We start from the raw sequence: 17,577 nt of genomic DNA on the forward strand, positions 1-17,577 counted from the left end.
TAAGTAAATAGGGTGCATTTTAATTTAATGTGGACATTAAATATTACAGCCAGCCAAAGAATGACAGCAAAAACAGACAAACAGCACAATTTATTTGTCATTGTGCCATCAATAACTTTTACAGTGTAAAAAATAACTAACAATTTTACAAAAAGAGACATAAAACTGAGACAAACTGCAAAATAACCAATAAATCATCCAATCCGATTAGAAACAGAAATCAAGTCACTCTTCATTCTCTCATCTCGCCGTCTTCTTCCTCTTCTTCTACTCCTCTTATGTACAAAACATTATTACACCTTCAGAAAAAGGAAACAAAATCATTATCATTCAAAACTAAGAATTCATTTTCTGAGTTGTAAATTGAGTTTCATATGAAAACTTTACCTGATGAGCACCTCACCAAGATGACCTGCTAACGCTCCATCCACATATTCTTCTGTGTTGGCCAGCTAGAAATAATCAGAGAAACAAAGCTCAGTTGACCCATATGGACTACTGACCATGTTTTGCTTGAATTTCGCCTCTTTGTCGCCTTCAATGTTTGAAAACCTGGAATTGCAGTTCCTTGCAGAATTATGTAGGTGCATCTCAAATAATATGAATATCATGGGAAAGGTTTTTATTTTTTGTCATTTAATTAAAAAAAGCAACATTTCTTATATTTATTGAACACAAACTGAAATATTTCAAGAGTTTTTTTAATTTTTTTAATTCTGATGGTTACGAATATTCCATTTTGAGCTTGATCAGTTTGATTAATTTTGAGTATAAATACTGGGTATCTCTTGGGCTATTAAGAACATGCAACTACAATTATGGGAAAGATTACATACTTGACAGTTGTCCAGAAGACAATCATCAACATCCAACACAAGGAGGGTAAGCCACATAAGGTCATTGCTAAAAGGGCTGGCTGTTTACAGAGTGCTGTATCAAAATATATTCATAGAGAGTTGACTAAGGAAAAAGTTGCACAAGCAACAAGGATGACCACAACCTTGAGAAGATTGTTAGGAAAAGCCGATTCAAGAACTTGGGAGGGCTTCACAAGGAGTGGACTGAAGCCATAGTCAGCGCATCAAGAGTCACCACACTCAGACGTCTTCAGGAAAAGGGCTACAGCTGTTACATTCCTAGAACCAAGCCACTCCTGAACAAGAAAAAAAATATATATATTTGGAAATCAAGGTCTGGAGTCTGGAGGAAGACTGGAGAGGCACAGAATCCAAGCTGCTTGAAGTCCAGTGTGAAGTTTCTGAAGTCAGTGATGATTTAGGTGTCGTGACGTCTGCTGGTGTTGGTCCATTTTGTTTTATCAAGTCCAAAGTCATTGCAGCCATCTACCAGGAGATTTGGGAGCACTTTATGCTTCCATCTTTTGACAAGCTTTATGGAGATGCTGATTTCATTTTGCAGCATCTATGGGGTATTGTGAAGAGGGAAATAAGTAATATCTGACAAACAATACAGAGGATCTGAAGGCCGCTATCAAAGCAACTTGAGCTTCAATAACTCCTCAGCAGTGCCATAGGCTGATCACCTCCATGCCACACCGTGCAAAAGGAGCCCCAACCAAGTATTGAGTGCATAATTAAACCTGCTTTGGAGATCTTGAACATTTCTGTTTTTTTATTTATCTTTGAGAAAATATTCTAAATTTTGAGATGCTGTATTTTTTATTTCCCTAAGTTGTAACCATCTGTTTTAACAATCAGAACTAAAACAAAACTCTTGAAATATTTAAGTTGCATATTTGTGTGCAATGAATCTCGAATATAAGAAAGTTATCTTTTTTTAAATTCAATTACAAAAAATAAAGTACTTTTCCATGATATTCAATTTTTTTTGATGCACCTGTATTCCATGCATTGGTTGTGATCCAGTGAGGAAGAATCTGTTTTGAGGTGAACGTGTAGCGGTCAGTCACCGGTCTGAATATTCACTGTTTTTTCGTGATCACAGACTCATACCCTAAGTGCTTGAATATATGATCCAAATAAGAATTTTCCCCATATATTGTCATCTGAAGTCTGCCACACTTTATTCTGCATTTCAGCATTACAAGAAAGCATTACAATAAATCATGCTACCAAAGGTAATTTAATCTAACGATCAATTAGCTCATATCACATCAAACCCTGCTAATTATTATTGTTATACTTTATTCCCAAATTATTAATTTTAACAACATCCGCCTTGTTTGACTAGGAGTATAGTGTGTATTAGCATGTAGATTTCAATTTCTGTACAATCTAATCACTAATTATTGCATCATTCAAATTTCATATTAAGAAATTAACCCAAAAGGCAAACTATTCTCCCATCAAACTGGTTGTCTTTAAAATACACGTAAGGTGACAGTTTCCAACACTGGCTGGTTATGCATGCACTTGCTCAAATATTGGATCATTTTTAAAAAGTTACAGACTGCAGCTTTAACCTATAATATTCAATATAAACACAGATGTGAGCATAGATTTAAATTTAACTGGATATCATGCATGTTGTGACCCGCTACTTTGCTATTGATATTGTATGTAGCAGATAAAAACACCAGCATCAATGACTTACAGATTTATAAACGTGAATTATGAGACATACCTGCATGTTCATGTAGCCGTCCACGGACACCAGGTAGCCCTTGTACTCCATGCCCCACTTCAGCTTCACCATCACAGGTTTTCCCGTGAGACCGTTCAGAAAGGGCTTGGGGTTCAGCGGCAAACTCTGCAGAAAAGAGTTCAGTGTTAGATATATAAGCGGTCACATGATGCGATTTAACATTTTTCCTTTCTCTTTGGAGTGTTACAAGCTCTTGGTGCCTGAAGAAGATCTGTAAAGTTGCAAAGACTAAAGTTTCGAATTCAAAGAGATATTCTTTATAAAATTTAAGAGTAAACCACACACCCCTAAAATGTCTCATTTTTACACGCCCCCACGTCTATGTCACTCTGTGGGAAGATTTGCATAACGCCGGCCAAATGTTCATGCAAAGAAAGAAGGTGTAACTTTTATTCTCTTTTTTTTTCCCACTGGCGCCATGTTTTAGAGTCACTGTGTGTTTCGTTGTGAAAGCAAAACTACTTGTTAGCCCTTCCAAAACAGGACACGTCAAACCAGTTTACCAAATCGAACTGAATCATTCGAAATGGTTCGTGTCTCCAGTACACACTAATCCACAAATTACTTAAGTTTTTCGGTTTATAAACATGCCTGACATGAATTAAAATAATATCCCATGTTATTTAGTTACCCCTAACAGTACATTGACTGAACTGCTAAAAGAGATCCGATGATCGGATGTGCACGAGCAGCTGGACTGAGTCCCGTCCTGCTGGGAGACGCATCACAGTATATTAAGTGGTGAAACATTTGTCACACGAAGTATTCACCCAATCACAACGCACTGGACAGGCTGGCCAATCAGAGCACACCTCGCTTTTCAGAATGAAGAGCTATGTAAAAATCGAGCATTTCAGAAAGGCGGGACATAAGAGGAGAAACAATATTGTACAGTATGTGGAAAATAATGTGTTTTTTAAACCTTAAACCACATAAACACATTGCATTAAACAAAATAAAATAAAGCTATTTTTAGCAGCATCATATAACCCCTTTAAGGCTTAAAAAATAAAAATAAAAATAAATGAATAAACAATATATATATATAAATTAAATTTCATATAATTTGGAATCAACCTTAAAATATTTCAATATAAATTCTTACATAGAATTCCGACATAAAGCAAAATCTGAACTTTTCTATCATATTCCCAAGTAAAACTCAGTCCTCGATAGGGTAAAATTATTAATAATTAATAATAATGCAAAAAAAAAAAAAATTTATATATATATATATATATATATATATATATAATATTTTATATATATATATATATATATATATATATATATATATATATATATATATATATAAAACAATTAACTGTCAAGGATAAATACATCATTGCAATTAAATACAGGGTTCTTATGAATATTATACTATATACTATACAATTTTATTCTTATGAGAATAAGTTCCTTCCGAATATGAACTTTAGTTAACCGTTTTATGGTATTCTTGTAGGATTCCTCTAGAATTAGTTATGAAACGAACAGAGAAATACAATACACGGACCCTTAAGATTTTCTCTCAAAGAAACCAAGCGAGCTTTCTACACAGACAGCATTTGAAACACTATGTACGTTAGGTATGCAGCTGACCAGGCTGTAACAGAACAAGTGGAAACACTAATATCAGTAATTAACAGAACACTGATTACTACGTTACTGAAAACAACGTCCAATCTACGCTCCAGATGCTAATACGCAGCGCGTTATCAGTTCACTCATGAATGAAAACCACCTCGCTCTTTTTACAAAACCTCCAATATTAGGCCAAAAGTAAAAGTGTTTGTTGAACTTACCATGATTAGACTGACAAAATAGTGTTTCGGAAGAAAAAATCGTTTAATTAAATAGCATAGGCTACAGCAACACACTCGCACGCTTGCCGCCGATTGACTACGAGCGCACTTTGACCTCAGGCGGGAGAGAAGCGGGAGAGAAGCGCGCGACGCCTCACAGCGCCACATGCAGCTCTGGCGTGTAATAGCACCATGTAATCACAGTTGGCCTGGATGGGTATTCTGAAATGAAATAGAAACCTTTGGGTTTAAATATTTTTGTCTTACGTGCATTTCTTAATGCCTACATTACAAAAAAAAAAATGAATAAATAAGATGCATGCAGTTAGATCTTGCACAGTAAGACTCATCCTGTCTATCTAAAGACTTGTTCTGCAGATTTTTGTATTTCCTAACCATTTATTCAAAAGAGGCCATGTTTGAAATGTTTACATGTCTGACAGGGTGGATTATATATATGCCAAGAGACTGTTTACTAGGTCTATCGCCTGAAAGGAGGTAGATATATATAGACCGAAAATTATGACAAAATATGTGAAAATGTACATTAAATACAAATGCACTACATTTATAAAATTATTTTATCAACAATTAAAGCACTTAATAACACACTAAATAAGTATAAATAAAATAAATATCTAGAGAAAGCTGACTATAATCAGCATGCTTCCATTTAGTGAGAAAAGCCTACTCTTCACCTGAATTAGCTAGTCTTCTTCAGTGATGCGAAGGCCACGTTCTAGTCTGTACACGCAATATCTCTATTCTGAGTGAGAGCAGAGCATGTTCATAAAAATAACAATGTATAATTAAAAGCACACATCCAGCTTTGTGTGAGTGAAGGAAATATGCTTGCAAGTAGTGCTCATGCATTAGATGGATTGCGGAATGTTATGAGATCTCGACATTTATGGCCATTAAGATCACACTATAGAAACCACTTAAAATTAAGTATAAAGAGGAGAAGAAATTATGCAGTCAGAAATTTACTAAAAAAAAAACAAGCCTTTTGCAAGACATCTGGTAGGGGGGCATCTGCCACCCCTTGCCACCACGCAGACACGCCCCAGGTTATAGGAATTTCATCATAATTTGGAACCAGTTCAAACCAGCATCATCCAATAACTTTCTGACTATCAGTAATATGTTGATCAATAAAACGGATAAACAGAATATTATGAAACATTGTCATTTATGACATCAGAATGCTGAATGAAACATTGTTTATGACAACGTTCAAAATCACAGAATGAAGAATTACATTATGCTAATTATAACATTTGAAGTCGTGGCCTAATGGTTAGAGGGTTGGACTCCCACTCGAAGGGTTGTGGGTTCTAGTCTTGGGTCGGACGGAATTGTGGGTGGGGCGAGTGCATGTACAGTTCTCTCTCCACCTTCAATACCACGACTTAGGTGCCCTTGAGCAAGGCATCGAACCCCCAACTGCTCCCCCGGTGCCGCAGCATAAATGGCTGCCCACTGCTCCGGGTGTGTGCTCACAGTGTGTGTGTGTGTGTGTTCACTGCTCTGTGTGTGTGCATTTCGGATGGGTTAAATGCAGAGCACAAATTCTGAGTATGGGTCACCATACTTGGCTGAATGTCACTTCACTTTCACTCACTTTCACTTTCACTTTCTTGAATGATCTTTATAATCATAACCTTACTTTTTTTTCTACATTGCTTTGTTAAATGACAGCTTGCCTTATTACACTATAACACCTGATAATAAACCTTGCCTGTATATTTGTCATTTTCAGGCATTTTCAAGGCCTATATTACCTACCCGCTTAAAAATAAAGGTTCTTTATTGACATTGATGGTTTCATGTGGAATTTCTCCATTCTATAAAATGCTCTTTATAGAGGAAAAAAACTATTGTTTTGTGCTCTTCAGAATGTTATTCACACTAAAAAAAAAATATTCTTTTGAGAACGGCTCACTAAAAGGTTATTCGAGGAACCAGACATGGTTATTTTAAAATATTGCTTCAAATTTCCCCTTTTGGAAACTTTATTTTTTATAAACTATTACACATAAATCATTATATGGGGCATTAAGACAAACTTACATGTAATAATAGCCTAACTGAATATAAAATTAGTGAAAATAATGATCAAAGCACATGGTAAAACCGGCAGTCGGTCGTCCTGTACAGACAATTTCCCAGTTTGGCTCGGCCATAGAGAGAAAATTCCATAGAAACTCTACAGCTGGATTTGGAGGTGAGTGAGTAATAATGATGATGATCTTTTTAAAGGGATACTCCACCCCAAAATGAAAGTGACGTGATATTCAGCCAAGTATACTCAGAATTTGTGCTCTGCATTTAACCCATCCGAAGTGCACACACAAAGAGCAGTGAACACACACCCACACACTGTGAACACACACCCGGAGCAGTGGGCAGCCATTTATGCTGCAGCACCCGGGGAGCAGTTAGGGGTTCGATGCCTTGCTCAAGGGCACCTAAGTCGTGGTATTGAAGGTGGAGAGAGAACTGTACATGCACTCCCCCCACCCACAATTCCTGCCGGCCCGAGACTCGAACTCACAGCCTTTCGATTAGTGTTGCTTTAATTGTGTGGTACACAAACTGAATTCTGTGGAATGGATTTAAATACTATCAGTATACTATCAATACTATGTGCTAAATGGACCTCAGAGAACCTTGTTTAGATGAAAGTATTATCAAATTAAATGAAAGCTGAATTAGCACCATGCATGTTTTTTTAAATTAGGCTAATTTGATAATTTTGTTGATGATAGGGCTGCTTTTCTTTGCTGTAGGAATGGAATATCTTGTGGTTGGACACAAGGATGTGAAAAAAGTTAATCCTATGGTTAATATGAAGAGTATTGTGAAGCCATGGAGGCCCAGCTTCAGCCGAAAATTTCATCAGCTTCTGAAAACCAAATGTAAGCTGAAAGACCTAGAGACACAGAGAGAAGTTTAAAATACATCTTTCATGGCACATGTCAACTTAGCCTTTATTTTGCATGCTTCATGTTCTGAATCATACTAATGCTTTAAAACGGTGGTTCTCAAGTTTATTTTGCTTTGAGGCCCCCAATATTAGAAGGGGCCCCAATAGAAGGCCTCCTTAATTGATATGTACTTCTGTTAATAATAAATTAACTTGAATAAACTCATGAATATGATGGTTTAATGTTATTTAGGATTATGTGGATATAATTAAAATGATATCATTTTAAGAGCCATTGGGGGCCCCCTGGAAGTTTTCCGAAACCCCTAGTGACCCCAACTTTGAGTTTGAGAGTGTGTGTGTGTGTGTGTGTGTGTGTGTGTGTGTGTGTGTAGTTTTTTATATCTATAGCTAAGCTTGTATATAGCATGCATTTTGTACACATAAAAATACACTGCATATATGCAATATAGCCATAAGAAATTATGTCACTATTTTAAACCTAAAAACGATCTTATATGATTGATATGCCTTTTCTTCCGTTTGTGGCATTAATGTGTGCATTTTAATACCAGCCAAGACCACAAGGTGTCAGCCTATGATCATAATGCATATTTATATTCACAAGAATACGAATTCAGGTATGAAACATGCTGATTTTTTTGTTGAAAGAATTGGGGAAACCCAGGTTAGCTAGAATTTTAGACTTTCACTTTGTAATGAAAACACATAACTATTTATTTACAAACCACATTATTTAACTTAAAATTAAAAGTGAGTAAGATAACCTATAATCTCTCTAAATCTAAAATAAGAAACTATAACTTTATCTATTCTAAACCAGGGATTGCTCAATGGACCCTTTTCACAAAACTGTGATGACGCGTTTAATGGTCACCAGCATCGTAAATCTTCTAAATGTTTCCATATTTGTATTTTTTTTAATGTATGTACATTTATAGCACTATTATTTGTATTATAATACATAAAAAAAGTTAAAAATCAGTTAACACCACTGATCTATCTATCTATCTATCTATCTATCTATCTATCTATCTATCTATCTATCTATCTATCTATCTATCTATCTAAAAAGAAATACAAAATTACAATGGACAAAAAAAATTACATAAAAATATGGAAATGTTTACATACATTAATACACTTAACAGCTTTCTTCGTTATCAGATTGTAAACCGATTTTAGGTATTGCTTAATTTCTGGTTTCAAAATAAAAAAAACAATGGTTTATAATTTCCGTACTTTTTATTTATGAATACTGAACTTCCTAGTAACAGTAATTAATTAATGAAATAGTATTTCTAATGGAATGACATGTCATAAGTGAAAAAAAACAAACAAACAAATAAAACATACTTTCCCATTCACTGCTCTTTAATAAGATTTTATTTTATAAGTTAAGCCAACTGTGACGACTTCCTCTGCTGAAACAGTCAATGATGGGCGGAGCTAACGCTGGTCCACGAGGCCCCTCCCCTCTCCCATCTGCTCTTCTGTCAGATGCGCAGATTGGCGTACCGAGATGTCGATTTCCGCTATGAGGACTTTGATGGAGTTTCTTTTTCAGTCAAACTAAAAAGGGAAAAACATGTCCGAAGTAAGAAAATTCACAAAAAGGTTGAGTAAACCCGGAACAGCTGCGGAGCTCAGACAAAGTGTGTCGGAGGCGGTGAGGACTTCGATAATTGTGGTTAGTAACTCAAGAGCGTCTCTCTCTCTTTGGCCAGTTCATCTGTGAGGCTGTCTCAACACGTAGTGAACTACCTATCTAGGGCGGCGGCGTTTTTTTGACATCACATGCGCGTGCATTCTGTCTAGGTAGTCAGCTCACTTGATTTCAATACAGTTTTCGTTTATTATTAGACCTCGTTTATGCATACAATCTGTCAGGTATTTGTTATAGTCATTTTTGTTTCTTGCAAGCGGCGTTGGAATTATTTTTTAAACACGCACTAGACTGCTAAGGCATAACGTCTCGCGCTTTCCTGGCAGCACAGCTTCAACATCTGTCGTACACATCACATAGACATCAGTTGAAACCTTGTGCATAAAACACTGAGATATGCATTGATTTAAATACACAATTAGGAATCTATTCCAGCATTTAGGTGATCCTGGTCGTTTCCTAATAGGAAAGACATTGTTCTGTAGCTCCTGCTGGATCCACATGGAGCATCCTATGCCTTTGTGTAAGGAGTCATGTGCAGCATGTGCTCATTCATCAGTCCAAGAGCAGCGCCCATGCTTTTCTTTTTGCCTTTATTGCACGGTTGAGAAATGAATGATCAGAGATGGAGAACAGAAATGTGGCATTAGAGAGAATTTCTCTCATTTCTCAGCACTACTAATGCCTCTTATGAATGCTTGGTGCTGAGAAATTATATTTTTAGCAGGAAGTATGTCATTAGCCGGTGATTTTCTACAAGTGCTATGAATTAAGGCCTATGATTGTCAGTTTGATTGTTGTTTCCAGGGACACAGACAACAAATGGCACACTATGGAGTATATCCCTTGAGATTACCCTCAGGCTGCTCAGCTATACTTCCTGTGTCACACTGAATAAAAGTGTTTGTCTCCTCTTTCCTCTTCTCCTCTTACTCATATTGTGCTATTGAACAAATTTGGCCAATATGATGATATGAGCGACCTTTATTGTTATTATTGGTGATTGGTGTTAATAATTGTGTTACTCAATGGAATTGATTTAAGATCTCTGAGAACTGACGTTTGTCTTACTGGAAATTTTGGTGGGAAATATTGAAGGCCTCGTCCCTTATTTTTGTAAGCAGCCTAGTCAGTGTCAAGTAAGTATTGAGGGGAGGGACATTCTTATTCAAGCAATCATTTGATTGGACGATGTGTGTAGTGCAGGAAGTCATCAAGGTTTTTGCTCTTAATATTATATAAAAGTGAACTTTATGCATATTTTGGAGTATGTTTGAAACTGGAGAAGTTTCCATTACCCTGGTTGCCTCAACAAAAAGCTAATTGGAGTTTTCCATTGACTTGGATAATTGCAGAAAACGAGCACTTGTGATCAAAGATAATCTTCACAAATGAACACAACTATCGTGAATTTTGAAGTCTAAAACAGAAGTAGAAAGCTAAAGGTAGGCTATAGGCTGACGACACCATCGAGTTGGAAAGTGTGAGTTAGAATAGTTTGCAAGAGCACAAGTATAAACACAATGAGGCCATAAAAGTGGACATGTAAATACAGGAATTTTCTTGCTCTGTGTGATGATGTTTAATGTCCCTGACAACCTCTGCTCATTTAGTCAGTGTTTAGCAACCACCTTTTTCAAGACACGTAAAAATCAGTGTGGTATTACTGATGTATTTAATGTAGTAGAACTTGTGTTAAGCAGAGTCCTTATTTTATGCATTAAACCAAAATCCCATTCGTATAACCAATAGATTCATTTCTGGGTTTTAGGACTCATTATTGTGGCAATCCATTAATGGGCATTCAACTCTTAAAAGCCAAAACTGACCCTGTTTACTTTATAAATGGACATTTGTACTTTATAAATGCATCTTATTGTAAGGGACTCATTAGTGCAAATGATTTCAAAGAAGAAAAATAATGTCTTTTTCTTTATATTCTAAACATATTGTCTTAACTTACTCTTCCTCCGGAATGACTCTCCATTTCCATTTGATAATGCAAACTACAAATAGCTGCTTAGACACCGTTTTAGCAAATAACAAATCATATTGACTTTAAATATGGGACAGCTGTGGTCAAGCTGCAGAAAGTTGGGTTTCACGATATTTACTTGCAATATTTTAAACTGTGTTTTCTACACAGAACTCACTGGATATCAATATTTCAAGATGCTTTTCAAATGATGGGCCTTAAATGCTCATTGATCCACAGATCCTCCACAAGATTTACAAGACGAGATAAACCCTGTAATGATACAAAAAGAGATCAGCTCTAGAGACCGGTCACAGTTTCTGTACAGATTTAAGTCAGCCGTCTTTCACATGTTCATGTTGCGTTTATACGGAAATAACTTGACTGAAATGCGTGGGGTGCCAACGCCCATCGGCTTGTGAGCGAGCAGTAAATTGGCTCATGTTTCCCTTTACCTCAAGCTGTGGTTTGTTGGCCTGTGACTCTTCTTTTTCTTCAGTTCCTCAACAGGGTTGACGTTGATGGTGCTTTTTTGAAACGATCTGAGGCCTTGTGGGGTTTTTTGGCTGTAGAAAACTTGTCCTACAATGTTATGTGGCAAAATCTTGGCTCTGAGATCTTAACACCTGGATACAGTGATTAAGGACAGGATTTGGATTGGGGAAGTTGGTATAATTTAGTTTGAAAGGGCAGTTGAGAGAGAAAGCAGCCACACGCCAGCAGAACTGTGCTGAAACACATGCTCTGTTTCTGTTGTAGCTGAGCTGGCTGTGGTTATTTTTTTGCTTCTATGTGATGTGACACATGACAGGAAGTTGCTGCTGAGACACTTGCATTGGTTGTCACCTCATGCATACGTGCTTGAGAGACACAGGAAGCACTGATGTATGACAGATTTAGCTGTTACTTCCTTCTTTAAACAACATTAACAAGTTTACTGTTCCAAAACTTCTGACTGGTGGTATAGGCAACTTAAATTTCTCTCTAATTTCTAGCTTTTAATTGGCTTAGAAATCTATAACTGCTGGACGATAACACATAATAATGATTTGTTTATATACTACAAACACATTGTTATCACATAATAAGGTAGAATAGTCTCTATATTTACAAATGCCATGTCAATCAGCACTGCATTGTTCATATACTTTATTTATCACCTGCTGGAGATGAATTGAAAAACCATATATTAATGTCTTTGTGTTTCCAAAAGTTTCAGTTTTTCTGTGAAAATAACTGTTTTCATACAGCGATAGCTGGATGCTTTTGTCCTTTCCTGATATGACTTTCTGCATGAGAGCGCCCTCCGGCTTCGAGTATGAATGAAACGCACACTGCAGGAGTGTTTAGCGCTCCGTGATGTTCCTCTCGCCTTATTCTGGGTCCGAATAAAACACCAGATCATGCGCAGACTATCCTGTCTCTTTGAGTTTAAATCTATACTTATTCACACCTTTATTATATACATATCCGAGTCCTGATCGGGAGGTAACGTCCGATTCCGATTTCGAGTCTGAAACCACGTGATCGGATCTGGACATCCCTAGTTTTAACTGTTTTTAATCACAGAAATGCAGCCTTGTTGAGCATAAGAGACTTCTTTCAGGAACATAAAAAAATCGGTAACACTTTAGTATAGGGTCCAATTCACACTAATAAATAGTTTCTTATTAGCAGTTTATTAGTGCTTATAAAGTACATATAATGCATAACATCCATAATCTTACCCAATACCCTAAACTTAACAACTACCTTATAAAATATTAATAAGCAGCACATAAGGCGTTAATTGAGGCAAAAGTCATAGTTAATGGTTAGTTAATAGTGAGAACTGGACCCTAAAATAAAGTGTGACCAAAAAATCTTACAGACCCCAAACTTTTTTAAGTTACTGTAGTATGGTCCTGGCCTGTTTGTAATGCACACGGGTTAATTCACCAAAACATTATGACTAGGGCTGGGACTCGATTAAAAAAATTAATCTAATTAATTAGAGGCTTTGTAATTAATTAATCGAAATTAATCGCATTTTAATCACATATAAATATTTGACCTGAGAACAGTGAGAAGTAATTTTTTTTCACATGGATTTATAGTATACCATTGAATAATGACTGAATACATAAGCTTAAGCAACAAAATATTGTTTATTTTTGTTCAACCAAGTCTAGCAGACCAGTGCAATTTTTGCCATGAAGTGTATCAATAGCATATTAAGAAACAATTTAGAAATAGTACATTTCAGAAATTCAGGAAGCTTATAGGTGCTGGAACCTTCTGTAAATGTTTTTTTTTTTTGTTTTTTTTTAATTAAAACACAATACTGTCAATTACATTCAGAACATTGGAAACACTGACTATTAGAAAACATCTCTGTTGCTTCAGAGGCCATAACATACTAAGTCCAACTCTCAACAACCTTGGCCAAAACAATAAAGAGTTCAACATAAACTGTTGCACCAACAAAATAATACACAGTTCAACATAAAGTGTAAGTCCACGCTAGCTGCTATATGTTTTGCGTTGAGGTGATACTTGAGGCTTGATGTGCTGCTGCGGTGATATGCGAACGCTAGTTGGTGCTCCAGTATAATCGGTCCGCCGAAACTCATCCATGTGACAAACAACAGATGAATTGAAGTCATTCACTACGTTTACAGTCAGGTTTCAATAACTTTTCAAGTTCATGGCATCAATTCACTTAAATTGCATGGAAAAGAGCATCATGCATTTGCAGAGGTGTTCAGATGAGTCATGGCTGAGTATTGCTGATCTTGTCAAAGCTGAAGCGCTTTAAAGATTAGAAACAATAAGCAGCTTTACCCAGCCTCAAACTCTGGACAGAAGATACAGCCTGCCCATTTCTGTCTTAACCTTACATAGTTATGAAACTATAACTTCCTCTCTTAATATCTCTAACTGCTCAAAGTAAATTTCCAGCAGAAGGTTAAAGCCATAAAAGTTTCCTAACACTAGTTGCTGGCAAGTCATCTGAAAAGTCATCTGTTTGGTAATTCCCGTACTGTGAAACATGAGTGAAAAGATGAATCTAGTCCACTGCCCTTGTGTTCTGTCCATCCCACATGGTTTGTTATGGTGAAAACACTTTCTCCTCCGAGTGGCTGAAGTCTTTGAGGATCAGAGCATGACACAGGCATGTCAGCTGAGCCAGGAGTGTGTGTTTCAGCTTTAACACGTGATTCTGTTTTAGAAGGAACTTGAAATGAGAAAACACTGAATCAATCTCAAAAGCATTGAAAATAAGAAATCCGAAATCCTGTGGCGGATTTTTGCTTTGTAAAAAGGTTGTTAGAGGGGAAGTGAACTAAGAAATTCACAGGCAAAGCGGTCAAATCTGTGAAAGCTACACTAATAACCACAACAGATAAAGCAAATCTGAATAATAACAGTGTGCATTGCTTTAGTATGTTTAGTAGCAGCAATAAAGAGGGACACAAACACTGACTCCAGACATGATCACAGGCCCTTGTGAGCGCAGCTGTGTGTAAAATCATTGATCAGTCCTGTGTGTTTGCAGGAGCAGCCGAAGATCATCGAGCCGCTGGACTATGAGAATGTGGTGTTTCAGAGGAAAGCTCAGATCCACAGTGATCCACAGAGAGACCTGCTGGTGTGGCCAGCTGATGATGTTTCAGTGAGTCACTTCACAATCACATTTCCTGATGTTTATTGTCTGACTCCAACAGTCCTCATCCTTGTGCAGCCACCATATGAATCTAATTTTCATCTGTCTTTCTGTCTATTGTTCTATCTGTTGTTCTATCTATCTATCTGTCTGTCTGTCTGTCTGTCTGTCTCTCTCTCTCTCTCTCTCTCTCTCTATCTATCTATCTATCTTGTTTGTCTATTTGGCTCTCTAGGAAGCACAGATTCAACGTCAAAGGAGGACTATTGTTCATTCAGTTCCTCAAAATGCTGAGAACGAGGCAAAAAGCCTGTTTGCCAAACAGGTAAAGAACCTCTCAATGCCAAAATAAGAGTGAAGACTACGTCTTTCCAGACTAATAAAATATGAGATCAGATTTTCCTCTTTTTTTTCATGTTTTGATGTGTTTGAGCTCATGTGATTGAGTAACTGAGCAATGCTCACGCTCTTTGGCAGTGCATTAAGATGTACAACACCAACTGGCATGTCATCAACTATAATTACGAGGCCTTCTCTGGAGACTTCCGGTCGCTGCCCTGGTATGTCAGAGTTTGCATATTTTGCCAAAGCTTTTGCAGTGTTATTTTCAAAGTTTGGCTTTAGCTACTGTTTCTGTCTTGCAGTAAAGGCACGAAGACGGAAAAGCTTCCCAACCAAGTGTTTGAGGTGGATGAGGGCGAGGAGGTAAGAGACATTAATGTTTGCAGATGGAAAACAGAGGGTAGAATATCAAATGTCTCAATATATTCTCTCATCTCTCTCTCTCTCTCTCCTTTAAAAAGCTTTTCTGCACTTATTTGCAGTGTCAAAACAGACTAAAGAAGGACTAAAAGGACTAAAGAAAAAGCATTTTTGTCCATTTTAAAATAATTTTTTTTAACCATTTCATCACAGATAAAACACTTGAGTCTTGGGACTTTATATAGATGGTTAGCAATTTGGTTAGCAAGCAGCAGTTTCAAAATTCACATTCGACATACACGCTGTGTGTAATTTATGTCGTAGCACAAAAACAGAATGTAAACCACAGACCTAATCAAAAACCACTGCTCTAAAAACCCATTAGAAATTAGTGAGGGCTTCCGGGTTGGCCTACAAATTCATGCCATGACTGAACACCTCTACTGCTGTCTTGATTATGTGTATGTTCATGTTTAGACATGTATAGTGTAGTCTTTTTCTTTATAATTCACTAAGTTCTTATTCTGAATACCTAAAATAACTTTTTTTTTTTAAAGCAAGAGGCCTATGAAGCCAAAATGTACACAATAATATGAGAATGAATTCAATATCTTGTTCAGTCGTAAAATTCAGATATACTCATCATATGTCTTTCCAAACCTATATGCATTATTTTCTAATGTGGAACACAATATATATTATAAATTTTAAATACTTTTATTTAAATGTTTATTTCAGCAGTAAATTATTTTTAAATATATTAATATAATAAAAAGGTATAACTTTTATTAGTTTACTGTATAAAATTTACTGTAATAAATGCAGCATTGGTGGGTGTAAGAAACTTTATTTTTAAACATAACCCCCACTCCCCAAAACTTTTGAACATTTAGGTAGCGTATGTATACATCCTGCTTGCTCTCTCATGTTCATTTAATTGAATCAATTCGCTGAGTGACTCAAAGGGAGCGCAGTGTGCAGGCAATTGATCAGTCTCAGAGGAACTGTTAGGACAGAAAGAGAGGAAGGGAATGAGAAATGCTGGAGGAAAGAGGGGAGAAGGGCATCTGGACAATTATATTACAGTGGAGAGCTAGAGAAAAGCACATTCATAAAGGACACCAGAAACACACACACAAACACACACACACATGGACATGCACACATTTATAGTCACTGTTAGTGAAACATTCAACCTCATTCTCATCACCTCATATATTAATATTACTGTTACATGCATAGCATTTTTAAAGCATTTATAAGCTGTGCTAGTAAGTGCATTATTGTATTGTGTTAATGTGTGTGTGATGTTGAGTTACTATGTGAGGGATAAGTGGCTTATTTGCATGAATGTTTGTAAAACCAGAACGCACAGTGTTCATATTCAGATCATATGATCTTTAGGGCAGAGAAGGTTGCATGCGTAGAAATGAATTGATCTTTGTATTCAGATCAGTCTATCTGCTTCATTAGTTCTTACTCTGTGTGGGTGTGTGTGTGTGTCTGTTTCAGGATTCATCATCTCTTTGCTCTCAGAGAGGAGGTGTAATGAAGCAGGGCTGGCTGCAGAAGGCCAGCAGCAACAACAGCAGTCTGTCGGTCTCCATGAAGGTTAGTGGAATCATCAACAGAGCTACAGCAGTCGTTGTGACTTAATATACTGTACATCTGCTGATCAATGCAGTTTGAAGACCGATTGTTGGAGAAATTACAATTACATGCACTCATACACAAACACTTTGCTCTTAACAAAGTGCTGCGCTAAATGATGTCTAGTAAGTATTTGCATAAAGGATACATTATATGACTTGCTCAATCACATTACTCCTTAGTCAGGAGGTCAAAAAAATCCATTTGTGTAGTATTACTAATCACGTCACAGAAAAACATGTAAGTGATAATGTACATCCAGCCAGTTGTTATCGCAGAATAACCTCTGACCGGGTGATCAGGACCCTGAAGGGGTTATTCTGTGATTACAACTGGCTGGATATACATTATCCCATTTATTACACGGCTACTTGCCACAAAAGTAAATAATTAGACACAAAATATTGATTTGAGTTGTAATATTTGAATGCAGAGCTTCCGTGAGCACAGCAGTTGCGAGCAAGCATCAGATTCAAACTAGACGGGCATTTAAAAGAAAAGGTGCAGTCAAACCACTTATTACACAACATTTCACCACAAAAAATGATTAAGGCAATA

The 17,577-nt window shown here is 36.7% G+C and overlaps 2 protein-coding genes across 3 annotated transcripts in view; one reads left to right on the top strand and one right to left on the bottom strand.

Annotated features, from left to right (window-relative positions):
• Positions 1–64: 64 nt before the first annotated feature.
• On the bottom strand, positions 65–4,567 carry LOC113052259 (small nuclear ribonucleoprotein F). The gene is made up of 4 exons (XM_026216674.1): positions 4,431–4,567; positions 2,605–2,730; positions 388–452; positions 65–299 (listed from the first exon to the last, which is right to left on the bottom strand). Exons 1-4 carry the CDS (start codon positions 4,431–4,433, stop codon positions 233–235), a joined length of 261 nt encoding a protein of 86 aa, XP_026072459.1. The 5' UTR covers positions 4,434–4,567; the 3' UTR covers positions 65–232.
• Positions 4,568–8,857: 4,290 nt separating this feature from the next.
• Positions 8,858–17,577, top strand: part of LOC113052260 (dedicator of cytokinesis protein 11) — a 65,853-nt gene continuing 57,133 nt past the window's right edge. Inside the window, exons 1-6 of one of the 2 annotated variants that reach the window (XM_026216676.1) lie at positions 8,858–9,070; positions 14,560–14,676; positions 14,903–14,992; positions 15,145–15,227; positions 15,312–15,372; positions 16,882–16,980. In XM_026216676.1, coding sequence (XP_026072461.1) covers positions 8,969–9,070; positions 14,560–14,676; positions 14,903–14,992; positions 15,145–15,227; positions 15,312–15,372; positions 16,882–16,980 — 552 coding nt within the window. In that variant the 5' untranslated portion in view covers positions 8,858–8,968. The remainder of the gene's footprint in view (positions 9,071–14,559; positions 14,677–14,902; positions 14,993–15,144; positions 15,228–15,311; positions 15,373–16,881; positions 16,981–17,577) is intronic. The other variant, XM_026216675.1, reaches the window with a different exon arrangement.

This window comes from Carassius auratus, chromosome 32 (assembly GCF_003368295.1).
Source record: "Carassius auratus strain Wakin chromosome 32, ASM336829v1, whole genome shotgun sequence".
Taxonomy (NCBI): Eukaryota; Metazoa; Chordata; class Actinopteri; order Cypriniformes; family Cyprinidae; genus Carassius; species Carassius auratus.

Excerpts from the sequence above, each read along its gene's own strand:
- LOC113052259 (XM_026216674.1), bottom strand. Across the intron at positions 453-2,604 it reads ACGGCTACATGAACATGCAG|CTGGCCAACACAGAAGAATA; the intron begins GTATGTCTCATA and ends GATTATTTCTAG. Across the intron at positions 300-387 it reads CTTGGTGAGGTGCTCATCAG|GTGTAATAATGTTTTGTACA; the intron begins GTAAAGTTTTCA and ends CTTTTTCTGAAG.